The 20,018-nt window shown below is 45.9% G+C and overlaps 1 protein-coding gene across 2 annotated transcripts in view; it reads left to right on the forward strand.

Annotated features, from left to right (window-relative positions):
• LANCL1 (LanC like glutathione S-transferase 1) overlaps positions 1 to 18,646 on the forward strand; it is a 29,256-nt gene extending 10,610 nt beyond the window's left edge. For both annotated transcript variants that reach the window (XM_050916185.1, XM_050916186.1), the window contains exons 4-10: positions 5,754 to 5,961; positions 10,258 to 10,393; positions 10,855 to 11,001; positions 13,027 to 13,209; positions 13,713 to 13,889; positions 14,368 to 14,440; positions 16,580 to 18,646. In XM_050916185.1, the coding sequence (XP_050772142.1) occupies positions 5,754 to 5,961; positions 10,258 to 10,393; positions 10,855 to 11,001; positions 13,027 to 13,209; positions 13,713 to 13,889; positions 14,368 to 14,440; positions 16,580 to 16,656 (1,001 nt within the window). In that variant the 3' untranslated portion in view covers positions 16,657 to 18,646. The remainder of the gene's footprint in view (positions 1 to 5,753; positions 5,962 to 10,257; positions 10,394 to 10,854; positions 11,002 to 13,026; positions 13,210 to 13,712; positions 13,890 to 14,367; positions 14,441 to 16,579) is intronic.
• Positions 18,647 to 20,018: the final 1,372 nt, after the last annotated feature.

Below are 20,018 nucleotides of genomic sequence, written 5' to 3' on the forward strand. Positions count from 1 at the left end.
TCCATAAAGTAAAGCTATAGAGGAGAGATACGGATACATGTATTTGTATAAGCGCAGGTTTGTCCCATATTGATCGCTTCTCCAGATCCATTGGACTTGTGGATTTAATGGGCTTGTGGAAAAGGAGGATGATGCATTAGTGTTTGGGCTGCAAACAGAACAAAGGGGTGGTGTTAATGATGGGAACCTGGCACCTTTGTACACCACCGATTATATCCTTTGTATTCATTCCTATCCACTGCCTTTAGCAACCTATATTAGCAATGATCTTTTTTTTTTATTTCTGTTCCTGTTCTCTTGGATGAGTAAACCCAGCCAAGAGCGCAAGCTTGATTCTGTTCCTTCTCATGTGGCAACAGATGTGTAGTAAATTCCAATCACTGACATCCCTGTAATCCCACTAACAGCAGTCAGATTGCACAAGTGTTCGTGAGGCCTCAGTTTGGCCTGCAGAACTCTTCTGACTGGTGACTTGGTGTGAGATGGAAAGAATAGAGTTTACTTTTCGAGTCCGTGTTGTGTTAAGAAATTAACTGTTACACTTTAATACAAAGTTCTATTTACAAATGGTTTTGAAAAGGGTTAATAAATTATTAATAGACGTTATAAGCACATTAGACATGAGTAATATATTATAGAGGGCTATAAACACATCACTGGTTACAGACGATTATGCATTTTTGTATAAGCAACCAAGTGAGCTGTTGGACTTTGTCAATCTATTACAACTGAGTAATACTTAGAAAACAGCTAATCATTTATTAACCCTTTTACATACTATTTATAAATAGGACCTCATTATAAAGTGTGATCAAAAATCTTTTTGAAAACTGAGCACATACAGAGACCTGTAAGAAGCAAAAAAATGTGGATTTCCCCCCTGCTGTTTTACAGAGTCACTTTTCAGAAAAGGTTTATGCTCGCAGGGCATAATTCAAAGCCCATGGTAGTCAATAGAAGTTTTTCCATTGCCTCCGGTGGGCTTTGGATCTCACCATAAATAAGTAATAATGAAAATACTAAATACAGAAAATATTCTCCCTGAGGCTAGTCAACTGCAGTTTTTGCCTTTACTGACTGTATCTTGGACATACATTGCTCAAAAGGTGCCTAGCTTTCTTCTGTCTTCATGGTGAAATTAAATGACATTTTTACTTGACGTGCTCCAAGCACCAAATATTAACTAGCTCTCATTCGGCCCCTCCCAGATACCTGTTTATGGAGACAATCTTGTTTCTGATAGAATTTTGTGAATTTTTTCACCCCTGAGATGCAGCAGGGCACCTGCCCGTACGAGCTGCAGCAAAGCTCAGACAGAAGAGGTAGCAGGCAGGCATGTGCATCAAAGAATGGGAAGAGAGACGGGTCTGATAATCTTTGGAGGTGTTACTTTTGAAAGACTTATAAGAACAGAGCTGAAAACCTCTCGTTAAAAATTAAAGATTTTTTTTTTAATTCTGTACACACCAGTGAAGGTGTGCTCCTTGAGAAAGGTTCTTTGAAAAACTCAGTTACTTTAATAATAATACTTAGATAAGCGCTAACACTCTTCATCCATAGCGCTGAAGTTCCTCTACAGAAGAGGTAGTATCATCTATCCCCAGTTTACAGATGGGAAAACTGAGGCACAGAGAAATTAAGTGACTTGCCAAAGGTCACCCAGCAAACCAGTGGCAGAGCCAGGAATAGAACCCAGGTCCCTAACCACTGGATCACACTATTTAAAATTCAAGTTGTTAGTGTCCCTTTAAGAGAAATCAGCTAGCTCTCCTCTTTCCCTCCAACTTTGCTCACATTTGGTGAGTGTGAATTTGGTGCGCTGAGAGGTATTACAGAACATTACAAATGCACATGATCTTGTGAGCCCAGTGCATGATTCCCCATCCTCAGTTTAAGTACAGCAACTTCATATATTCTACTAGATGCCACTATAGGTGGGTTTTCCCCCATGACTAGCTTCCTGCTTTGAGGACACTGGATGGTTTGCTTTTCAGGGTTGATGGAGGAAGTGTGAAGCCTTTTCTCCCTCCAGATCGCAGGTCTGAATGTGGTCCAAGTTAGCAATAACCAAAAATCTCCTATCTTGTGGCAGTTTCGTGACCTTTGTTACACGAGTTCACTGCAGTTCAGTTCCTAGTGGACTGCACACTGAAAACCACCATCTAATTGGTGTCCTTAGCAGCAGTCTGGATAAAGAGACTAAGATTTAATTGATATTGAAAGCATGCTGTCCCCTTGCCTGAGATCCCTTCTGTTCAGGGTTGGCAAGGTTCAAGTTAGAGAAATTTGCCTTGCTATCGCGTATGCTGTCCCTTAGCAGCGTATCACAATGGCCTGCAGTTTACAGGTTGCTGACAATCCAGCATCATTCACAAGCCCTGAACTCAGTATATACCTAAAGCAGCATCTCAGCCTCTTCATTAACTAGTGAAATTGTCTGTTAGCTGGTTGGGAAGATCTAACTATACGTGCCCTATACTGTGACAAGATTTTAAACAAACTAAAACATCTTACAACTCTGGTGCTACTGGGATTAACAGATTTTGCAGGTGCTAAAGTAAAGGTCATAAGCACTGGATCTCCCATCTAGCTGTACAAATGCACCACTGTTCCAACACAACCCACCAACACAAAACCCTATCAAAACAGAGCACTCCACTGCACGCACAGTTCTTCCCCTAGGGAAAGGATGAGAGCGAGAACCAACGACACGTGACAGATGTTAGCCATGTTGCTTAATGCACAACAGGAAGATGCTCAGGTTCGGACACCACCCTTATCACCATAATATCTGTCTAGAATAGACCCTTCAGATCCTCTGCTCTGGCAGGCCATAAACGGCCAGCTGTGTGGTAGTTCTGAGGGGCACAAATGGGAATTGGAGTGAGACAGCCACATATGTTTGAAGCAATTCAACTGAATCCAGGTTTCCAGGGGTGCAAAGCGAGGGGAACTGATCCCCTCTGCTACCTAGCCCCTTGTCCCTCATTATGTAATAATTGTTTTTATATGGTACTTTACACATTAGAAGCATTTTGCAAATATTATCTAGCTTATCCTCAACCTACTGTGCACATTTGGGAGGTTAGGTATATACCCTTATTTTACAGATGGGGAAACTGAGGCAGGGAGTGCAGTGACTTGCCCAAAGCCAGACTGAGTGTGTGGCAATGCTGGGATTATCATTTAGGACCTCCTGATTCCCAGCCCCATACTCTGTCCTCCAACCATGCTGCCTCTAATGTACATTGTCTAGATATTAATCATGGTCAACCTACATTTGATGCTGTTATTTTTTTAGTGTATCATTGGTGTATCTATCGACCTAAACATGCTTGCTGCAAGTCACCGCTCCATGTTGGGTGTTGCTCTTCACAGCTGTAGACCAGATTTTAAAAGCTTTTGGGTGTAGAGAGAATCTTGCCCCATTTGGGAAGTGATGCCGATGTTACAGTTCTGCAAAGCCTCTCAAACCTGACTGCGTTTTGATGCTTTTGGAGCCTTTAAGGGTGGCCACATTGGGTCAGACCAAAGGTCCATCTAGCCCAGTATCCTGTCTTCTGGCCGTGGCCAAGGGAAGTGCCCCGGAGGGAATGAACAGAACGGGTAATCATCAAGTCATCCATCTCCTGTCGCCCATTCCCAGGCTACGTCTTCACTACCAGCTGTATCGGTGGGTAGCAATCGATTTCTTGGGGATCGATATATCGTGTCTCATCTAGATGTGATATATCGATCCCCGAACGCGCTCCTGTCGACTCTGGAACTTCACCAACCCGAACGGCGGTAGTGGAGTCGACAGGGAGCCGCGGGTGTCGATCCCGCACTGTGAGGATGGTAGGTAACTCAATCTAAGATACTTCGACTTCAGCTACGTTATTCACATAGCTGAAGTTGTGTATCTTAGATCAATCCCCTCCCCTAGTGTAGACCAGCCCCCAGCTTCTGGCAAGCAATTGTTCATTGTTCAGGATGGGGAGGGAGGGAGTTGCTAAAAGAGATTTTTGTGGGAAAAGGGGAAGAAGAGACTGGAAGAAAAACTCACAAGCTAATTTTATTTTTCCCGGCTTCAATCCTGGCATTATTCGTACCATGGTAGTTACATAAACAAGTAAGCTTGTTTCAATAGCAGCTGCTTATGAAAAGCTAAACATTAGAACAGGTAACTCCATAGTCTGAGCTGTTTAAATTGATATCAGGCCTATTAAGAACCTAAAGATGGTCATAGGTCATGGAAATACCTAGTAGGTGAGTATTCCCCTTTAAAAAGAGCTTCATGCCCTCGTCCTTACAAACTTGAATGATGGTACTGTACATCTGAGCTTCTCTCTGTGGAAATACTAACACTGAACTGCGTAGAGAGCGGACAAGGTTATTAACTTCGGCAGGAAATGGAAATTTGCCCTTAATATACATGTGAAATTGAATTGTCTGTAGCATGAAGCTTTGGAGATTACCCATGCAAAATGAGAAAATGATCTAAATTTAAAATTGTCCCTAGTACAGTGGAAAGTAATTTTTCAGGCTGCCTTTTTTTTTTTAAACTGGATTGAAATCTGCAGAGATTGGCTCTATTAATTTAGGCTTAAACACAGGACCTGTGTCGTCTTAGAAACGGTTAATGAGATGGAAAGCATACTGTAAGGGGCAAAATGAGATTTTTCTGGAAGTGATGTAGGCCACTAGCTTTTCTGATACATATTCTTTGAGGATACCCCGAACCCCTAGATGCTTTTGAGGGTGCCTTCCGACTAGCAGGTGTTCAGAAGGGAGGTTCTGTCTACTGTGACAGACCTTTTGAATAACGACACACTGATGACTCTTCAAATTATGTATAACAGGCTTCAAGAGCGGGATGAGAGAGGGACAGAGCAAGGCTCCAGGCAAAACCAGTGACCTAGCCTTTTAACAGCAGCATTGTTTATGTAGCTGGATGCCTGGTATGGAAGAATCAGGGGCAGAAGAATGCATTTTCCTGGCTCTTGAATAGCTTTTTATGTTTCAGACAAGGGCTGCACTCAGAATTAGTGTGTGGTGTGTGTATGCAGGAATTATCTCTTCGTTTACAATACTTTTCTTGAAAACAGCTGATTCTCTGTGCAGAGAGAAATAAAGGCCATTCTCAGTCTCTCTCCTTTTCTATGAAGGTCCAGTTTAGTGTACAGCTTCTCTAATTTAGGGGTCACCAACAGGTGTCAAGGCATTGCAAGCACCCTGCCATTCCCATATTGCTCGATGGGAGGGAGGTCCCAGACAGATGAGAGGCTGGGACCTCCTGCAATGGAAAAGGGGGTTCCAGGCTGGTTGAGGTTGAGAACAGCTGCTGTATTGCAGATAGTTTCTTGTCTATCACTAATGCTTATGTATTTGTCATTGCTATTTGGCAGGAGGCTAAATAAATAAATAAGAATAAATAATTAATACCACCTTGTATGGTGCTTTTCAGCGGTAGATCTAAAAGAACTTTACAAAGTTACACTTTATACACTTCACAATTATTGCCATTTTACAGATGGGGAGACTGAGGCAGAGAGGTACAGTGACATGTCCAAAGTCACCCAGTGGCCATGCAGGGAGATATTAATGTCCCAGTACAGATAAGCTGATCAAGAAATCTGTTTCATATGTTTTGGCTCTACCATAAACAGCTGGGATTTATGTTTTAAAGTTAGTCATAAAAGTATATAGTGTCAAGGGAGAGCAATAAAACAGCTGATCCATGCCTTGGGCTTAACCCATTTATTTCTTCGCAGGCATTGCCGTGCTTTACTTGCACCTGTATGATGTGTATGGAGATCCTTCCTACCTCCAGGTAGCAGAGGCGTACGCAAAGAAGAGCTTGAATTGTCTGACAAAGCGCTCCATCACCTTCTTGTGTGGGGATGCTGGACCTTTGGCAGTGGCTGCCGTTGTGTACCATAAATTACGGGATGAGACGCAGTCAGAAGCCTGCATCACTCGGTAACGTTTCGGGGTTTGGTTTTGCCGCCTGTTCCTCAAGTTGTTGCTTTTGGATGCATGAGCTGGTGTCCAAAACTACTAGCTTTCCCCATGCGGAACATCCCTCTCGACCTTGTTAAGTTCTGCTGTATGGCTCTGTTTAAAAGGAGAGCATTCACTAGCGGGACAGGAAGCATGCGACAGAATCTTCACATCCTAGGGAAATGGTTGTCATTAAGGACGTAAACCAAGCCTGGTTGACTAGCTGGCCCTTGTTAGAGCCTGCTTTTCTGGATGGCGGGGTAGAATGGCTGTACTATCACTGAGCAGGGATTGCAACAGCACTAGAACTGGCCAGACAAGCTGGGGGAACTGCACATGGTTGGTTGGTTTTGTTATTAATGTTTCCATTTTTCAGAGTCTTAAACAAAATTTGATTTTTTGAAAACTTTACACTAGTTCTATAGTTGGTTGAAAATGGACTTCTCTCCACTATCTTTTTCTTTGGACGGGGGTGGAGAGAAGGAGGAGATTTGGAATTTTTTTTACTAGCTCCACCCTTACAGTTAAAGGGACATTTTGTCAAGGCAAAGCTTATCTTTTTCATTTTGTCTTGTGTCTGTTTTTATATTGTGTTTTCATCTGTATTTTGTTGTTATTTTTTACACACAAGCCGCTGTACACTACCTGAATAGGGCTAGCGTGTAACAGAGAAAAAACACTTAGCAGAGGAGCAGATTTCAATTGTAAGCTTTCAAGGGTATATGATAGAAGGAGAAATACCTTGGGGCAAACTTTCCATTTAAAGTTGACCAATAAACAAATCTACCAGATCCTAACAACGGCAGAAACATATGCTGAATAGCCTCCGTTATCTGGCTATGGGGGTCCGACAGCACAATTGTTTTAAAATGACCAGGGGGAGGAAGGTTAGAATTGCCTAAAGGATTTGGAAACCCAGTTCCCATTAATTTTAATTGAGAACGAGATGTTCTTCTTTTTGGTGTGAATTTAGTGCTCATGAAATATGCAGCTTGGACCAGTCTAGAGACAAAAGTCCCTTTCTTTTATTCTGGAAATATATACATGGGATCTTAACAATATTGCATTGGTCAACCTTGCATCATATTGGTGAAGCTTGCTAATGTGATGTAGATATATTTGCCTACAAAGGGACATCTGGACACCATTCTTTCAAACTGTGATGTACAATTGTAGGGGGAATTAAACCCCAAATTGTAACAGATCCAAAACCATGTTACTTTATTGTAATTGTCCCTTGCTGCATCAGTTTTGTGGCAGAGCAGAAATTCAGATTAATTCTGCACTGCCATCTAATGGCATCTGGAGGACCAAGCACTGGAAATTGGTTACTTCTGAAAGGCAAGCAGAGAAAAGAAAATGGGGTATTCAAGCAGCAATGGTTAGGTCAAACTTTCCTACTGCCTGCCCCCGACTGTTCAGAGCAGGCCATAGTACCCTTAAAACAGGAAAAGCTGCTTTCTACAATAAATGTTTCCATTAATCAAAAGGCGGAATGGGTTTTCAGTTTATTACTGCGCTCCTGAAGAGTTTGCTGAGTTCTAGAGTGGAAAGCTCTTAGTTTCTCCAGTGGAGAAGAATAGCATTCGCGATGCCTGTTTCTCTTTGGGTCCCTGTGCTTTAGAGTGCATTCTAGCTGTACAAAGGCTGAAATGAGCCTCTCAGCAGAGCTTTCTCTGCAGTGGAAGACGCACAAGCTTCTTTTTGGGGGGGCTGTTAGCACTTGCCTAAATGAGTTCCTGACCCCAAAATGTGCTTTATGCCCCTGAGAGGCTCTAACACTTCAAGGTGGTCAGTTTTCCAACAGCCAATGAAAACTTGGGCTATGTTCTTACAGACTGTATTCTGTGGTTTTGCTGCCATCAGGAGATCAGGTGTTTGGTTCTAGAGTAATTGGCGCACACAATCCTGTCCCACTGCCACATTTTCGCTTCTTCCAGAAACTGTTATTTTTCAGCAATTAATAGATTGATTTAGTATCTGTGGTGTCTGACTATCAGGTACTACCATCCCCTGCTGGAAAATGGCATTCTGTGTACTGTCAGGGCTGCTAGGGGTCTGGCACCTTGTGCGACACACCCACAATTGGCAGCCCAACTCCTCTTGAGCATATTACCTTTGATTCCCCTGTTTACTCTGTGGTTTGGTCCCCCAGATGCTGACAGGAACTGCTCTGCAGACTTCCACTCCTCCTCCCCTCACTACACCAGCTGGGGGAAGCAGCTTTCAGCAACAGTACAAACACTGGCTCCAGACCATCCCTCACCCACCAGACTGCCCCAGGGAGCTCTTCACGCGCTCCCCCAAGACCCTGCTCATGGCATACCATGTACCTACCCCCTCGGCCAGTTTCCCCAAGCACCTTCATCCAATTATAGCCAGAACCTGCAGGACATCTCCCCAGGCACTCCCACTCCACCTGCCATAGGTAGCCCAGCCCTTCCAGGCACTCCTTCCCCCTCCACCACCCACAACAATCAGGAGACCACACTCCAGCTGTTTCTCCCCCATCCTCCCTGGGAATAGGGTCACCAAGGAATTCTGGGCAGTGGCATGAGGCAGGGAGATCTGTTGCTGCCTGATTTGGGGGAATGTGTATGGGAGACAGGCCTCTGCCTCCCACTCCCACCCACATTTGCCTGCACATGGTTAGGAGGCAGGGTGAGAAGTCAGTGACTTGTTCTCACGTCTGGGAAACATCCAAGGGGGAGCAGCACAACACTCGGTAGCTGCCTGCTGTGAGGACCTGGACTAAATCTGCCTCGAGACCCTCGCTCTCTAAATATCTCTAGTCACATTGAATCCAACACCAAGCAAAGATTTGTTGCTGCCGGGAGCCGAAACACAGCGTCCTCCATGATCCCAGGGGATTCTGGACAACTGGCCGTTGCTTCCTTTTAAAAAAGAATGTGCTGCCCAAGAGCAAGCGCTGACACTACCTTTGCTGTTCCCTCATGCGGCTGTGGCGGGGAGCCCTGCACCAGTGGTTCCTCAAGGGTGCAGTTCCTGTGCCTTGTGCCTGTCAGAGTGGCAGCAAGAGGCACTGAAAGGAGCAGCCTTGAGGAAATGCAGCACCCATGCTGTCATTTTGAAAGTGACAGCATTTTCCAGGCCGCTGACCCCAGGGATGGAAAAAAAATACTACTTTCCTCTTTGCCTCAACTTAATGCTCTGACAGGGAAGAACTTGTGACCTTGTTGGAAGAGTGGGGAGAGGCAAAAATGGAGGCTCGTTTGCATCTTGAGCGATTGGGTCACAAAGTGAAGTTGTCAATCGTTGTTAACACTTGCAGGAGCGTCACCAACTTCAGCATGCTAATCATCTGAAGAATGATGCAAGGACTTTTCAAACTATGTTGGACTCCTTGTTCTGTGTTGCCAGTGTGTTTAAAGTCTGGTGCAGTCAGGCAATCCATACTCTCACTCCTGTGGTAGGTGACTGCACTGAAAGAAGCCTGTGGTGCTTGCACTTGGACTGACCCTGTGATTATAATTAGTTAACCCAGCCTAGATGGATGAAGAGCAACTGGCTGTTTCTTCTGCACCCCACAGAGGCTCGGTATTTCATAATCACCCCTTTCCCACTTCACTGTGCACTGTTGCCTAAGTGATTCACATTCCTTCCCCCAGCCCCCTCGCCTTCCTTCCTCATTCGGGAGATGACCCCAGCTGTTTTGGAACAGCATGAGAGCTTTTGGGTTTTCACAGTCAAGACTTTTAAACATAAGGGGTGGCATGTTCAAAAATGGTCGGCCATGGCTCAGCTCTTCTGATCAGCTGATGCTGATCACTTCTGAAGTGCCTTGTGGCACGGAAGCTGAATTTCTAAAAGTACCGCTATGGCTTGTGATGGGGGAGCTGGGAATGGAGGAGATGTTTTCCTTGCTTTAAAGGGTCATCCTGCCTTACCCACACAGTTATCAACTTGGGTTTGACTATCAACGTTATTACCTGGATTCCAGTAACGCCTAGAGTCCCCAATTGACCCCTTGCACTAGGCGCTATACGAATACATAATAACTGACGGCCCCCGCCCTGAAGAGCTGACTATCTAAATAGACAAGACAAAGGCAGGATTATGTCCATTTTACAGATCAGAACTGAGGCACTGAGATTTCCCATGGTCACACAGAGTGAGCCTGTGGTGGAACTAGGATCTGCACTCAGATCTCCTGTGTTCCAGTCTAGTAGCCTTCAACTGGAGTTACAATTTGAGGGTGTTTTTGTATAGCTCGTCCCTGCCAATCTACTTCCTCACCTGAATCTTTCTTTCCAGCTTGCTTCAGCTGCACAAACTTGACCCACGAGCACCTGATGAAATGCTCTATGGGCGCATGGGATACCTCTATGCACTGCTGTTCGTGAACAAGCATTTTGGAGAGGAAAAAATCCCTCAGAACTATATTCAACAGGTACCCTGTCATCTCTCCAGTTGCTCTCCAATGTAGGCTGAATTAGCGTCCCGCATCCTACTCGTTTGTCCTCTGTATTATGTCGCTTCCCACCCAGCACATCCTTGGAAGGATGAAAACAGATGCTGGTCTAGGTAACTCTGGCATGTGTGAAAACATGACAGGACACATGTGAAGGCCACAGCATGGAACCTCCAGCTGTTGCTGCAGGCCCCATTCTTCCAAAGAGATATTGTGCCAAATGCCCTTCCTAATCCATTAGGATTCTGTGCCTAGAGTTGAAGAAGCCCCTGTTCCTCTCCCCCATTCACAAACTAGGATTTCCACGTGCAGAATAACAAAGGTGCATAACTATATTTTGCACTGTGATACCTGCTGCGCTGGCTACTGTCTGCCAGGCTGGAGGGAAGAGATTATATACCTCAAAGCTGTCGTCACTCACATCTGGTTTCTGCCTGCAGGTCTGCGATGCAGTCATGGCATCTGGGGAGAGCCTGGCCAAAAGGAGGAACTTCACAGCCAAGAGCCCGTTGATGTATGAGTGGTACCAGGAGTATTACATAGGGGCTGCCCATGGCCTGGCAGGAATTTATTACTACCTTATGCAGGTGAGACACACCTGGAGAGAAGAGGCCTTCCTAGCAGTTTCACTTCTAATGCCCTCCAGTTTGAATTTGGGACACCTGGGGAGCTTTCTGATTGGCTATTAATGATGTCACACTGGTGTCAATCATGGTCAGTTATCCATCAGATGCTCTCTTTTGTTTGATTTAAATCCTATTTTCAAAACACCTCTAAAATGCTCCAGACTCTGTGTTTCTAGGAGGCTACTACACTTCTGAGGTGGCTAGTCACTTAGAGCTAGATTCATAAAGAAACTTAATTGTCATTATGCCTAACTTTTAGGTACCTAGAAAATCATGGGGATTCAGGTAGCTTGAGTTTGGCATCTTGGCTCCCTATAGAATGAAGTTACAAGCTGAATCTGGAATACGTGGGCTATAGAAAAGAGCAGCCAAGCATAATGTACCATACGCTTACAGGGAAAGTGTACCAGGGAAGGTACAGAGGAGGACATCAGACTGTGTAATTCTTTATCACTGATGGCTGTACAGCACAGGTATTGATTTTCAATTTGCACATTAGCAATTTGGGAATGATATGATTCTTAGCTTAAAACACTCATTCCAAGGGGCTCAGAGCTGCCAACTTAAAAGAGAACTCTGTCTATATAGTTTTTGGCCAATGTGGTGCAATTAGAGGAGGACATGGAGGATCCATTCCTGCTTTCAATGAGGTCAATGGTGAAGTTGCTCCCTTAGTTTTAAACTGGTTGTTACCCTTGAGCCTCTTTACATGATCCGTGTACAAATAAAAATTGAGATCTTCAAGTTGGGCTGGCCTTGCAGCTCACTGTGGGGTGGTGGTGCTTTCTGTGGGTGACATGATCTGCTAGGTCTTGGTGTGTGGGAATCATTCCTGATAGTCATCCTGAGTTTTTCTCTTTGCTTCATTTCATTAATCCTGATCATATCCTCTAAGCTATTCCTAACCACTTCAGATTTGTAGGATAGGCTTTTCCTTGCCTCTTAAAATCCAAAGGGATCCCCTTATTTTTCTCCCTGTAACAGTGTTCACTCACTAGTGGGGGCACCCTCTTGTGGCTGGGTCTGGGGGTCAGCCCTTGTCGACTCGAGCCCCCACCTTTCTGTTGCTCACCTGGCCCGCAGCCCCTCTGACTCTCCGGGACTGGGAGGTGCTCTCTCTTTGTGACCCAGCCCTCCAGCCAGGTGACAATATAGTTTCCCCCTTCTGGTGTACCAAAGTCTCGCCAGACCAGTTGTCCAGCTGCAACTTCACCAATCCTGCACCACTTCCCATTGGCTGGTGGGAAACCTGGGCCCACCCAGTAGACAAGGTCTACACAGTCTCAACCCTCACTGCTCCATCCTTGGGCTTCTTCCTACTCTGCCTTCTACAGGCTTTCTTCTCCACACCTCCTCTGGGTGCACCCTTCTGTCAGGGACAGGAGCCCAGGTCTTTTGCTCTCCTCAGCCCCCGAGCCCAAGGGTTTCTCCCTACCCACCTTTCTGTGCCCAGAGAGCAACTGCAGACTCCCTCCCTGCAGCCCCTTTCTACTGCAAACTTCCTGGCTTTATACCTTACCCAGCTTCTCCCCAAGCTGAGCTTCAGCAATTAGTAATTGATCAGTCAAGTCTGACTCTCCCTGGGGTGCAGCCTAAAGGTTCATTTGTCCCTTCTGAGCTACTCTCACCCCTTCAGGGCTAGTAAAGGGTGAATACCCATCACACTCCCCTTGCTGGGGCACCCTCTGGAGCCAATCACTGTTGCTGCAGAGAAAGAGGCATTAAAGGATGACCAGGTGCACACTCGCACCCGAGGCACTGAGCAGCCTGCCCCCAGCATTCTCCTAGCCCATCTGTATAGGAGGAAAGATATGAGCTGACGCAGCACAGCTGAAGAAGCTGGAAGGAATCGGTAACGCCAAATTCTCTTGTCATCTTTGAAGCATAAATTGCTTATGCCCCTAAAACTAGCATTGCCTGCTGGGGGAGGGAATTGTACAGTACTTATTTCATGGTTTAACAGCCTCTCTTGTCTGTCTGTTTCAGCCCGGCCTTGGCGTGAGCCAAGTGAAGTTGCATAACACAGTCAAACCCAGTGTGGATTATGTCTGCCAGCTGAAGTTCCCATCAGGCAACTACCCCCCCTGTATTGATGATGCCAGAGACCTGCTTGTCCATTGGTGTCACGGGGCACCTGGCGTGATCTACATGCTCGCACAGGCCTATAAGGTACAGGAGGTCCTGGAAAATGGTGACAGGAGAGCTTTAAACATGGAATTTGATCTCAGAGAATCCTCTAGAGGGGAGTCTCCGTCAGGGCACGTACTATTCTAATGAAATAACCTACCAGCGCCACCATGCATGCCCACACTTACACACCAATCAAAATGCAAATTAGACTTTTAATGAATGATTTCTGAACATGTCCCAGTGTCTTGTCCCAAGTGCAGGATGCTCTCGTTGCTTGTGGAGTCAGCCATGTGTTGTATTCATTCTGTGGTAGGTGACTAATGGTGACAGCTCATTGTGAGTTAAATAACGGTGACGCTGCTTCATTTATCACATTTTAAAATCTTTGACAGTAGAAGGCAAAGTCACGGCGCCATTGTTTAAGTAGGAGAGGTCACTCTCGATAGGAACTCATTAACCAAGTAGGTGGGGGCCTGCTGCAGCCCAGTGTGGATGCAAAGGGGATAATTGCAGTGAGTGGAATCTCTCTCTCATCTCCACAGGTGTTTGCTGACCAGCAGTATCTGAGTGATGCGCTGCAGTGCGCGGAAGTGATCTGGCAGTGGGGTTTGCTGAAGAAAGGTTATGGGCTGTGCCATGGGACAGCTGGCAACGCTTATGCCTTCCTTATGCTATACAACCTCACTCAAAACATGAAATATTTGTACAGGGCCTGCAAGGTGAGCATCCATATGAGCAACAGACACAGAAGAGAGACTCTTGCCACCGGGTCATGGAAAGATTGGATGCTGGCTGGGATAGCTCACCTTTTAAAAAAATTATCTGCTAGAAAATCATGGGACCATCTTTTGTTAAGGAGAGGAACCCGTCAGGCTAGGGTGGAATGTAACTTAACATTCTAGAGCCAGTTAGGATGGTTTGATTCTACACTCTGCGTGATGGTTCTTTCCTTTGTAATCTAACTTCTAGCCTGGCCGAGATGCAGCTAGCACGTGGACCAGGATGGTCCTTAAACAGTCATTCTCATCACTGTCCCTGCTGGGCTCTAGTCAACAGCAGTGCCTTGCAACAGCCTGTTTTCTGTTCCATTGTCGTGACGAGATGGAGATCTGGAGGACGCTGGGGGGAGTGTCTGTATTTTTAACGTCCATGTCACGTCTCCTACAAAGTTTGGACACTTTGTTCTTCCTTCCTCAGTTTGCAGAGTGGTGTTTGAGTTATGGGGAGCATGGATGCCGGACTCCAGACACGCCCTTCTCTCTCTTTGAAGGTAATCTCTGTCCAGCCTTTTCTACGTAATATGTTCTGAATCCTGAGTCTGATCACATACCAGTGTAAATTGAGAGTAACTGCATTAAGACCCCCTAAAATCAGCGTCAGGAGAATCACACCCACTGTTTTGACCCTCTCTGAATGAGATTTTAACAGCAGTGGATAATGGCTACAACTGGAATTCCTTGTTCTGTTGCAACCCCAGCTGGGAGGGCTGGAGGCTGGCATAAGCACCGAGTCCTCCTGCGCTCAGCTCTGGTACAGTTCATAACTCTCACTGGAGTAAGCCTTTATTAGGGACTGTTTAAACCTACAGTAATTTCAGGCTGGCTGCCCAGCCAACCTCTGCACTCTGTGTACTTACTATTTTGTGCAAGTCCTTTTCAGTGTCACTCTAAAGAACAATGAAGAAATGGACAAAAAGAAGCCACAGATCCAGGCCACGATTGGGCAACAGATAGCTTTCCCAAATGCTGATACTTATGCTGCTCCATAAATCTGTCAGCAGGGGGAACCCTGGGCCAGTTCCACAGCCACCATAAATCACAGAGCCACTCACATCCATGGAACTAGGACATAACTGCCAACTTTCTAATCATGCAAAACCAAACACCCTTGCCCCACCCCTGCCCTGAGGCCCCACCTCCACTCACTCCATCCCTACAGCTGTTGCTCTGTCTCCCCCACCCTCGCTCACTCACTCATTTTCACTGGACTAGGGCAGGGGGTTGTGGAAGCTCTTGCTGGGGGTGTTGGCTCTCAGGTGGAGCCAGGGTTGAGGGGTTTGGGGTGCGGAAGGGGGCTCCGGGCTGGGACTGATGGTTTCAGCATGTGAGAGGGAGTTCCGACTGGGGCAGGGGGTTGGGGTGTGGGAGTAGGGTTGTGGTGCGGGCTCCATGAGGGAGTTTGGGTGTGGGAGGGGATCAGGGCTGGGGGTTGGGGCACAAGAGGGAGTTTGGGGTGCCTTCGGCGGCTCTCTGGAAGCAGCGGCATGTCCCTTGGCTCCTAGGTGCAGGGGCAGTCAGGCGATTCTTTGCACTGCCTGCATCCACAGATGCCGCCTCCGCAGCACCCATTAGCCACAGTTCCCAGCTGTGGGAGCTGTGGAGTTGGTACGTGGAACAGGGGCAGTGTGCGGAACCCCACGGCCGTCCCCCTGCCTAGGAGCTGAGGGACATGTTGCCACTTCCACGGAGCTGGGTAGCAGGGGCGGTTCCAGGCCCCAGCACGCCAAGTGCGTGCTTGGGGTGGCATGCCGCGGGGGTACTCTTCCGGTTGCCAGGAGGGCGGCAGGCAGGGTGCCTTTGACAGCACGCCTGCGGAGGGTCCGCTAGTCCCGCAGCTTCAGTGGACCTCCTGCAGACGTGCCTGCAGAGGGTCCGCTGGCCCCGCGGCTCCACCAAAGCCACAGGACCAGCTGACCCTCAGCCGGCATGCCTGCGGGAGGTCCACCGGAGCCGCGGGACCAGAGGACCCTCCGCAGGCACGCCTGCGGGAGGTCCACCGGAGCCGCGGGACCAGAGGACCCTCCACAGGCACGCCTGAGGGAGGTCCTCTGGAGCCGCGAGACCGGCGAGCGGCAGAGCGCCCCCTGCGGCATGACGCTGTGCTTGGGGCAGCGAAATGTCTAGAGCCGCCCCTGCTGGGTAGGGAGCCTGTCAGCCCCACACTAAACTGACTTTTAATGGCCAGGTCTGCAGCGCTGACAGGACCTGCCAGGGTCCCTTTTTGACTAGGTGTTCCAATCGAAAACCAGACACCTGGCAACTCTACTAGGACAGTTTACATCAGCTGAGGATCTGGAGGAAAATTTTCAAACATATTGAAAGTCCAGATGTTTAAAGGTATTTTAATGCTTACAACTGCAAATAGGTGCCTAAGGAGATTTACTTGCATCTTATTTGCATCTTAAGCACTTGTATACCTTTAAAAATCTGGCTCTAAATGCCTGCGTCACTTTTGAAAAATGGGTTTAGACTCCTGAGTCACGTAGGTGCTTTTGAAAATGGCCCATTTCCCCATCTTCCATGATTCACACTCTCACTCATTATGATTTACTCCATGATAATACTGACATGCAATGAGAATCTCCCTGTTATATGCTTTGAGAAACAACAATTTTCTTTTTTTCCTTCAGGAATGGCTGGGACAATATATTTTCTTGCTGATCTCCTGGTACCAACAAAGGCCAAGTTCCCAGCATTTGAGCTATAAAACCCTTTGTAGCAGTTCCCTGCACTCCCACTACACTCCGCATCCGTTGGACAAGGAGATGGAGCTTGCTTGAGTCTCTTTTCAAACTCATCTCTTGTAAAGTTCTGTTGTTGATGGTTCCAGTTCTTTTCCATATTTAAAATTTTTCTAGTGCTCTTTTTGCTTTGTTCAGATTTAAAAAAAAACGTGTTTTTTGTTTATTGGTTCCTAAAGATGGGAAATGTACAGTATTTTATTGGATATGCAAACTCAGAGCTTTGCTATTTTATGCATCTTAATTCCAGGGAGAAATTTTCTTCTATTAATGTAACTTTGTCATGAGTAACAGGGATAGAAGCTTAGAGTATTGTCTTTGGAAAACAAAAGATGAAATCTTATGATTATTACCTCCTATTGGCACCTAGGTATTCCCTCTCCTAATCATGGAGGTAGGCAGTACTAACTGAGCCGCTCCTTGGGCAGCTGACTGTGATGGACTGTGGAGACAGAAGTTATTTCTTATGCCATCCTCTTGGCAGACTGAAACTGTCACAGCTATCACTGACATGCCAGAGTCCTCTCTTAAACCTCCCACCTTTCTGCTTTATAAGCAGACTGTGCTTCACTCTTTGTGCATTTTTCAGTGACAAGGATACATAATCCATAACCTATTGTGCAGATTCACCATATTCTGCTAAAGGCTACAGGAGAAAACCTTCAGTCACTGAAAGTGTCAGTTCAAAAGAGTTGAGTTACTGCCAAGTGTGATCTTTCAAGTTCAGTTTTGAAAGCTTTCTGTGGTCTTGACTTAAAATTATATGTAACGTTGCAGCTGTTAGCCTGGTGAACCAGGCCTGGAAACAGAAGTTGTGGGAAAAGAAACCGATTTCAGTAAGTTTTGTTAGTGTTTAATCTGTTATATTTGTAGCTTTACTGGCTTCTTAATACCTCCTACTTCTTTAATCAGCTTCCATGAACCTTAGTAACTCGGCTCACTTGTTACTACTCATTGTAGCCTGATACATGAACAAGAATCCATCTGAAAAGTAGCTGGGAAATCTGCCCAAATTGGTATTGATCGAATACCTTGTCCAGTCAATGGACTAGATCCTCGTTGGCTGTAAATTGGAATTAATCCATTGATGGAGCTTCACTCACTTACACCTGCTGAGGATCTGTCCTAGTAAACACTTGTCCTGCTAACGAATGTGCTCTGGTAAAGGAGCACTCTCCATTAGCTGCTGGATTCCTGAACCTGCTTCTTGGCTCTTCCATTGGCTGCTGGATGCGACCTCCTATTCCTCACCTTGCTCCAGGCCTGAAGAAAGGTGGAAATGGTTTTGATAGTTCAAGGCTGCTGATAGTGAGTAGCTAGAAACACTAATAGAGCCTAAAGACTGCATCTCTCTTAGAAAATCATCTCCAGCTCACTTATGTGAACTGCCTGAGCAAGCAGCGTAAACTGTATTCTGTACAGACTCCTTTGCCACTGCAGGCAGTGCTTTCGTTGACTTTCTCACTAAAGGTTTCAGCACTGATTGTGTGGACAGCTAATTAGAAAAATTGGAAACACAGTGGAGCTAATTAACTGTTTGCTGGGTGTCCCAGTTAAAAGCATCAAGCTCATTTGGACTAGCTAAGACTCTCACTGCAGTGTTTCTGAGTTTTTAACACTGCGGTGAATAACCAAAAAAGAAAAAAAAAGGGACCTCCAGGAAGGAGGATTTGAGTAATTGAATAGTTCTGGAGAAGTGCTATAGTTGAAGCCTACTGTAAGTTAACTTGCATCTTGCCTGTAGTGACAACTGATTTGAGACCCCGTCTTGGTGTTTTGGATTGCTGTTAAACAGAATTCCTATTAAAGAAAAAAGAGTTCATGCAGCCTGTTGCACAGAGTTTTCCAGCAGCATGTATGCTGTTGTGCTTGGACATGTACTACTTGAAAAGAGCTGGGGACATGGTGTACAACTCTTAGGTTGAAAGCTGTTTAATAAAATGCTGAAACACACAAGTTGTAGGTCCTTTTTTCTTAATCCTGTTCACTGGTAATGCCCAATAATTGTATCGTGACAGGGCAGCGTTTGCCAGCAGCTGCTGAGACTCTACTGTGGTGGGCGCAATTAGAAAGACCCAAATGGAACCTGTTTGTAGCTTGCTGCAGACATGACATGAATGCCTGCAAAGAGAAGTCCACCTGTTGCTTCACAGAAGTGTGTGAATTTGTCAGTTTTGCCAGCTAACTCCCATCACCGTGGCTCCCTGGTCACAGCCATCAAATATTGGCTTTATTGCGAGCCTCTGAATACGGCATTTCCAACACACAATTATCTCACGTCTCGCTTTCCTTAAAGCCCCAGCTCCTGTAGCTGAGAGATCTCAGGTTTCATTTTGAAAAGTTTTTAGCCCTCGTGGTTTGTCAAAAAGCCTGAAAACATGACTTGAGTTTGACTGAAGGGCTCAGAAAGCAAATAAAAAAGGAATCCAAAACTTATATTGTGAATCTCACGGTTTCAACACTACTGTCCTGATTTGCTAGGGGGAGGAGAAGGTATCTGACTCGTTTTTGAACATTTAGGATTGTCAACACTGTGACCGTAACAGTGCTGGTTTGTAGATACAGTACCCACATGGACCTGCATACTAGTCCCGTGTCACTGCCACTGGCGGCCCAACTACCGCTTACAAGAGATTTGCATGGCTGAGCTCCAACTCCTCTTTCCCCAGTTTAGTTTGGCTTGCTCCAGCAACCATAAGGCCCATAGAATATCAGGGTTGGAAGGGACCTCAGGAGGTATCTATTCCAACCCCCTGCTCAAAGCAGGATTGCTGGTTGTTGCTTTTTGCAATCTAAACTGGAGAATACAAAAACCGAGTAGTTGGTCCTTTCTCCTTGGTGATAAATAATGTTCTGGGGCTTTGTTTTGCTTGCCTCTTATCCAGCTTGGCCTTTTCTGTCCTGTTTGTGAAGGGGGAATGGAACTGCTCTCGCTCCGTCTATTTAGCATCTGCCGCCCCACCCCCACCAAATAAAACATGGGTTTTATTTTATTCTTAAGACGACTCTCTCATTTCAGCTCTGTGTATTCTGTACCCCCTGTGGCTTTCACATAAACCCAGGCCTGAACTAGTCTTTATTCTGGCAAAACTCCCTTGTAAGCAGTATTGCTTTTTATAGACTGTGCACTCTATTAAAGGGAATCCATCCATTTGAATCACCTGTTCCCATTCTAGTTTAAAGTAGTGCTTTCGCTGTCAAGCGATTAAAAAAATTAACTGTGATTAATCGCACTGTTAATAATAGAATACCATTTATTTAAATAGGTTTGGATGTTTTCTACATTTTCAAATATACTGATTTCAATTACAACACAGAATGCAAAGTG

This window comes from Gopherus flavomarginatus, chromosome 10 (assembly GCF_025201925.1).
Source record: "Gopherus flavomarginatus isolate rGopFla2 chromosome 10, rGopFla2.mat.asm, whole genome shotgun sequence".
NCBI classification, from domain to species: Eukaryota; Metazoa; Chordata; order Testudines; family Testudinidae; genus Gopherus; species Gopherus flavomarginatus.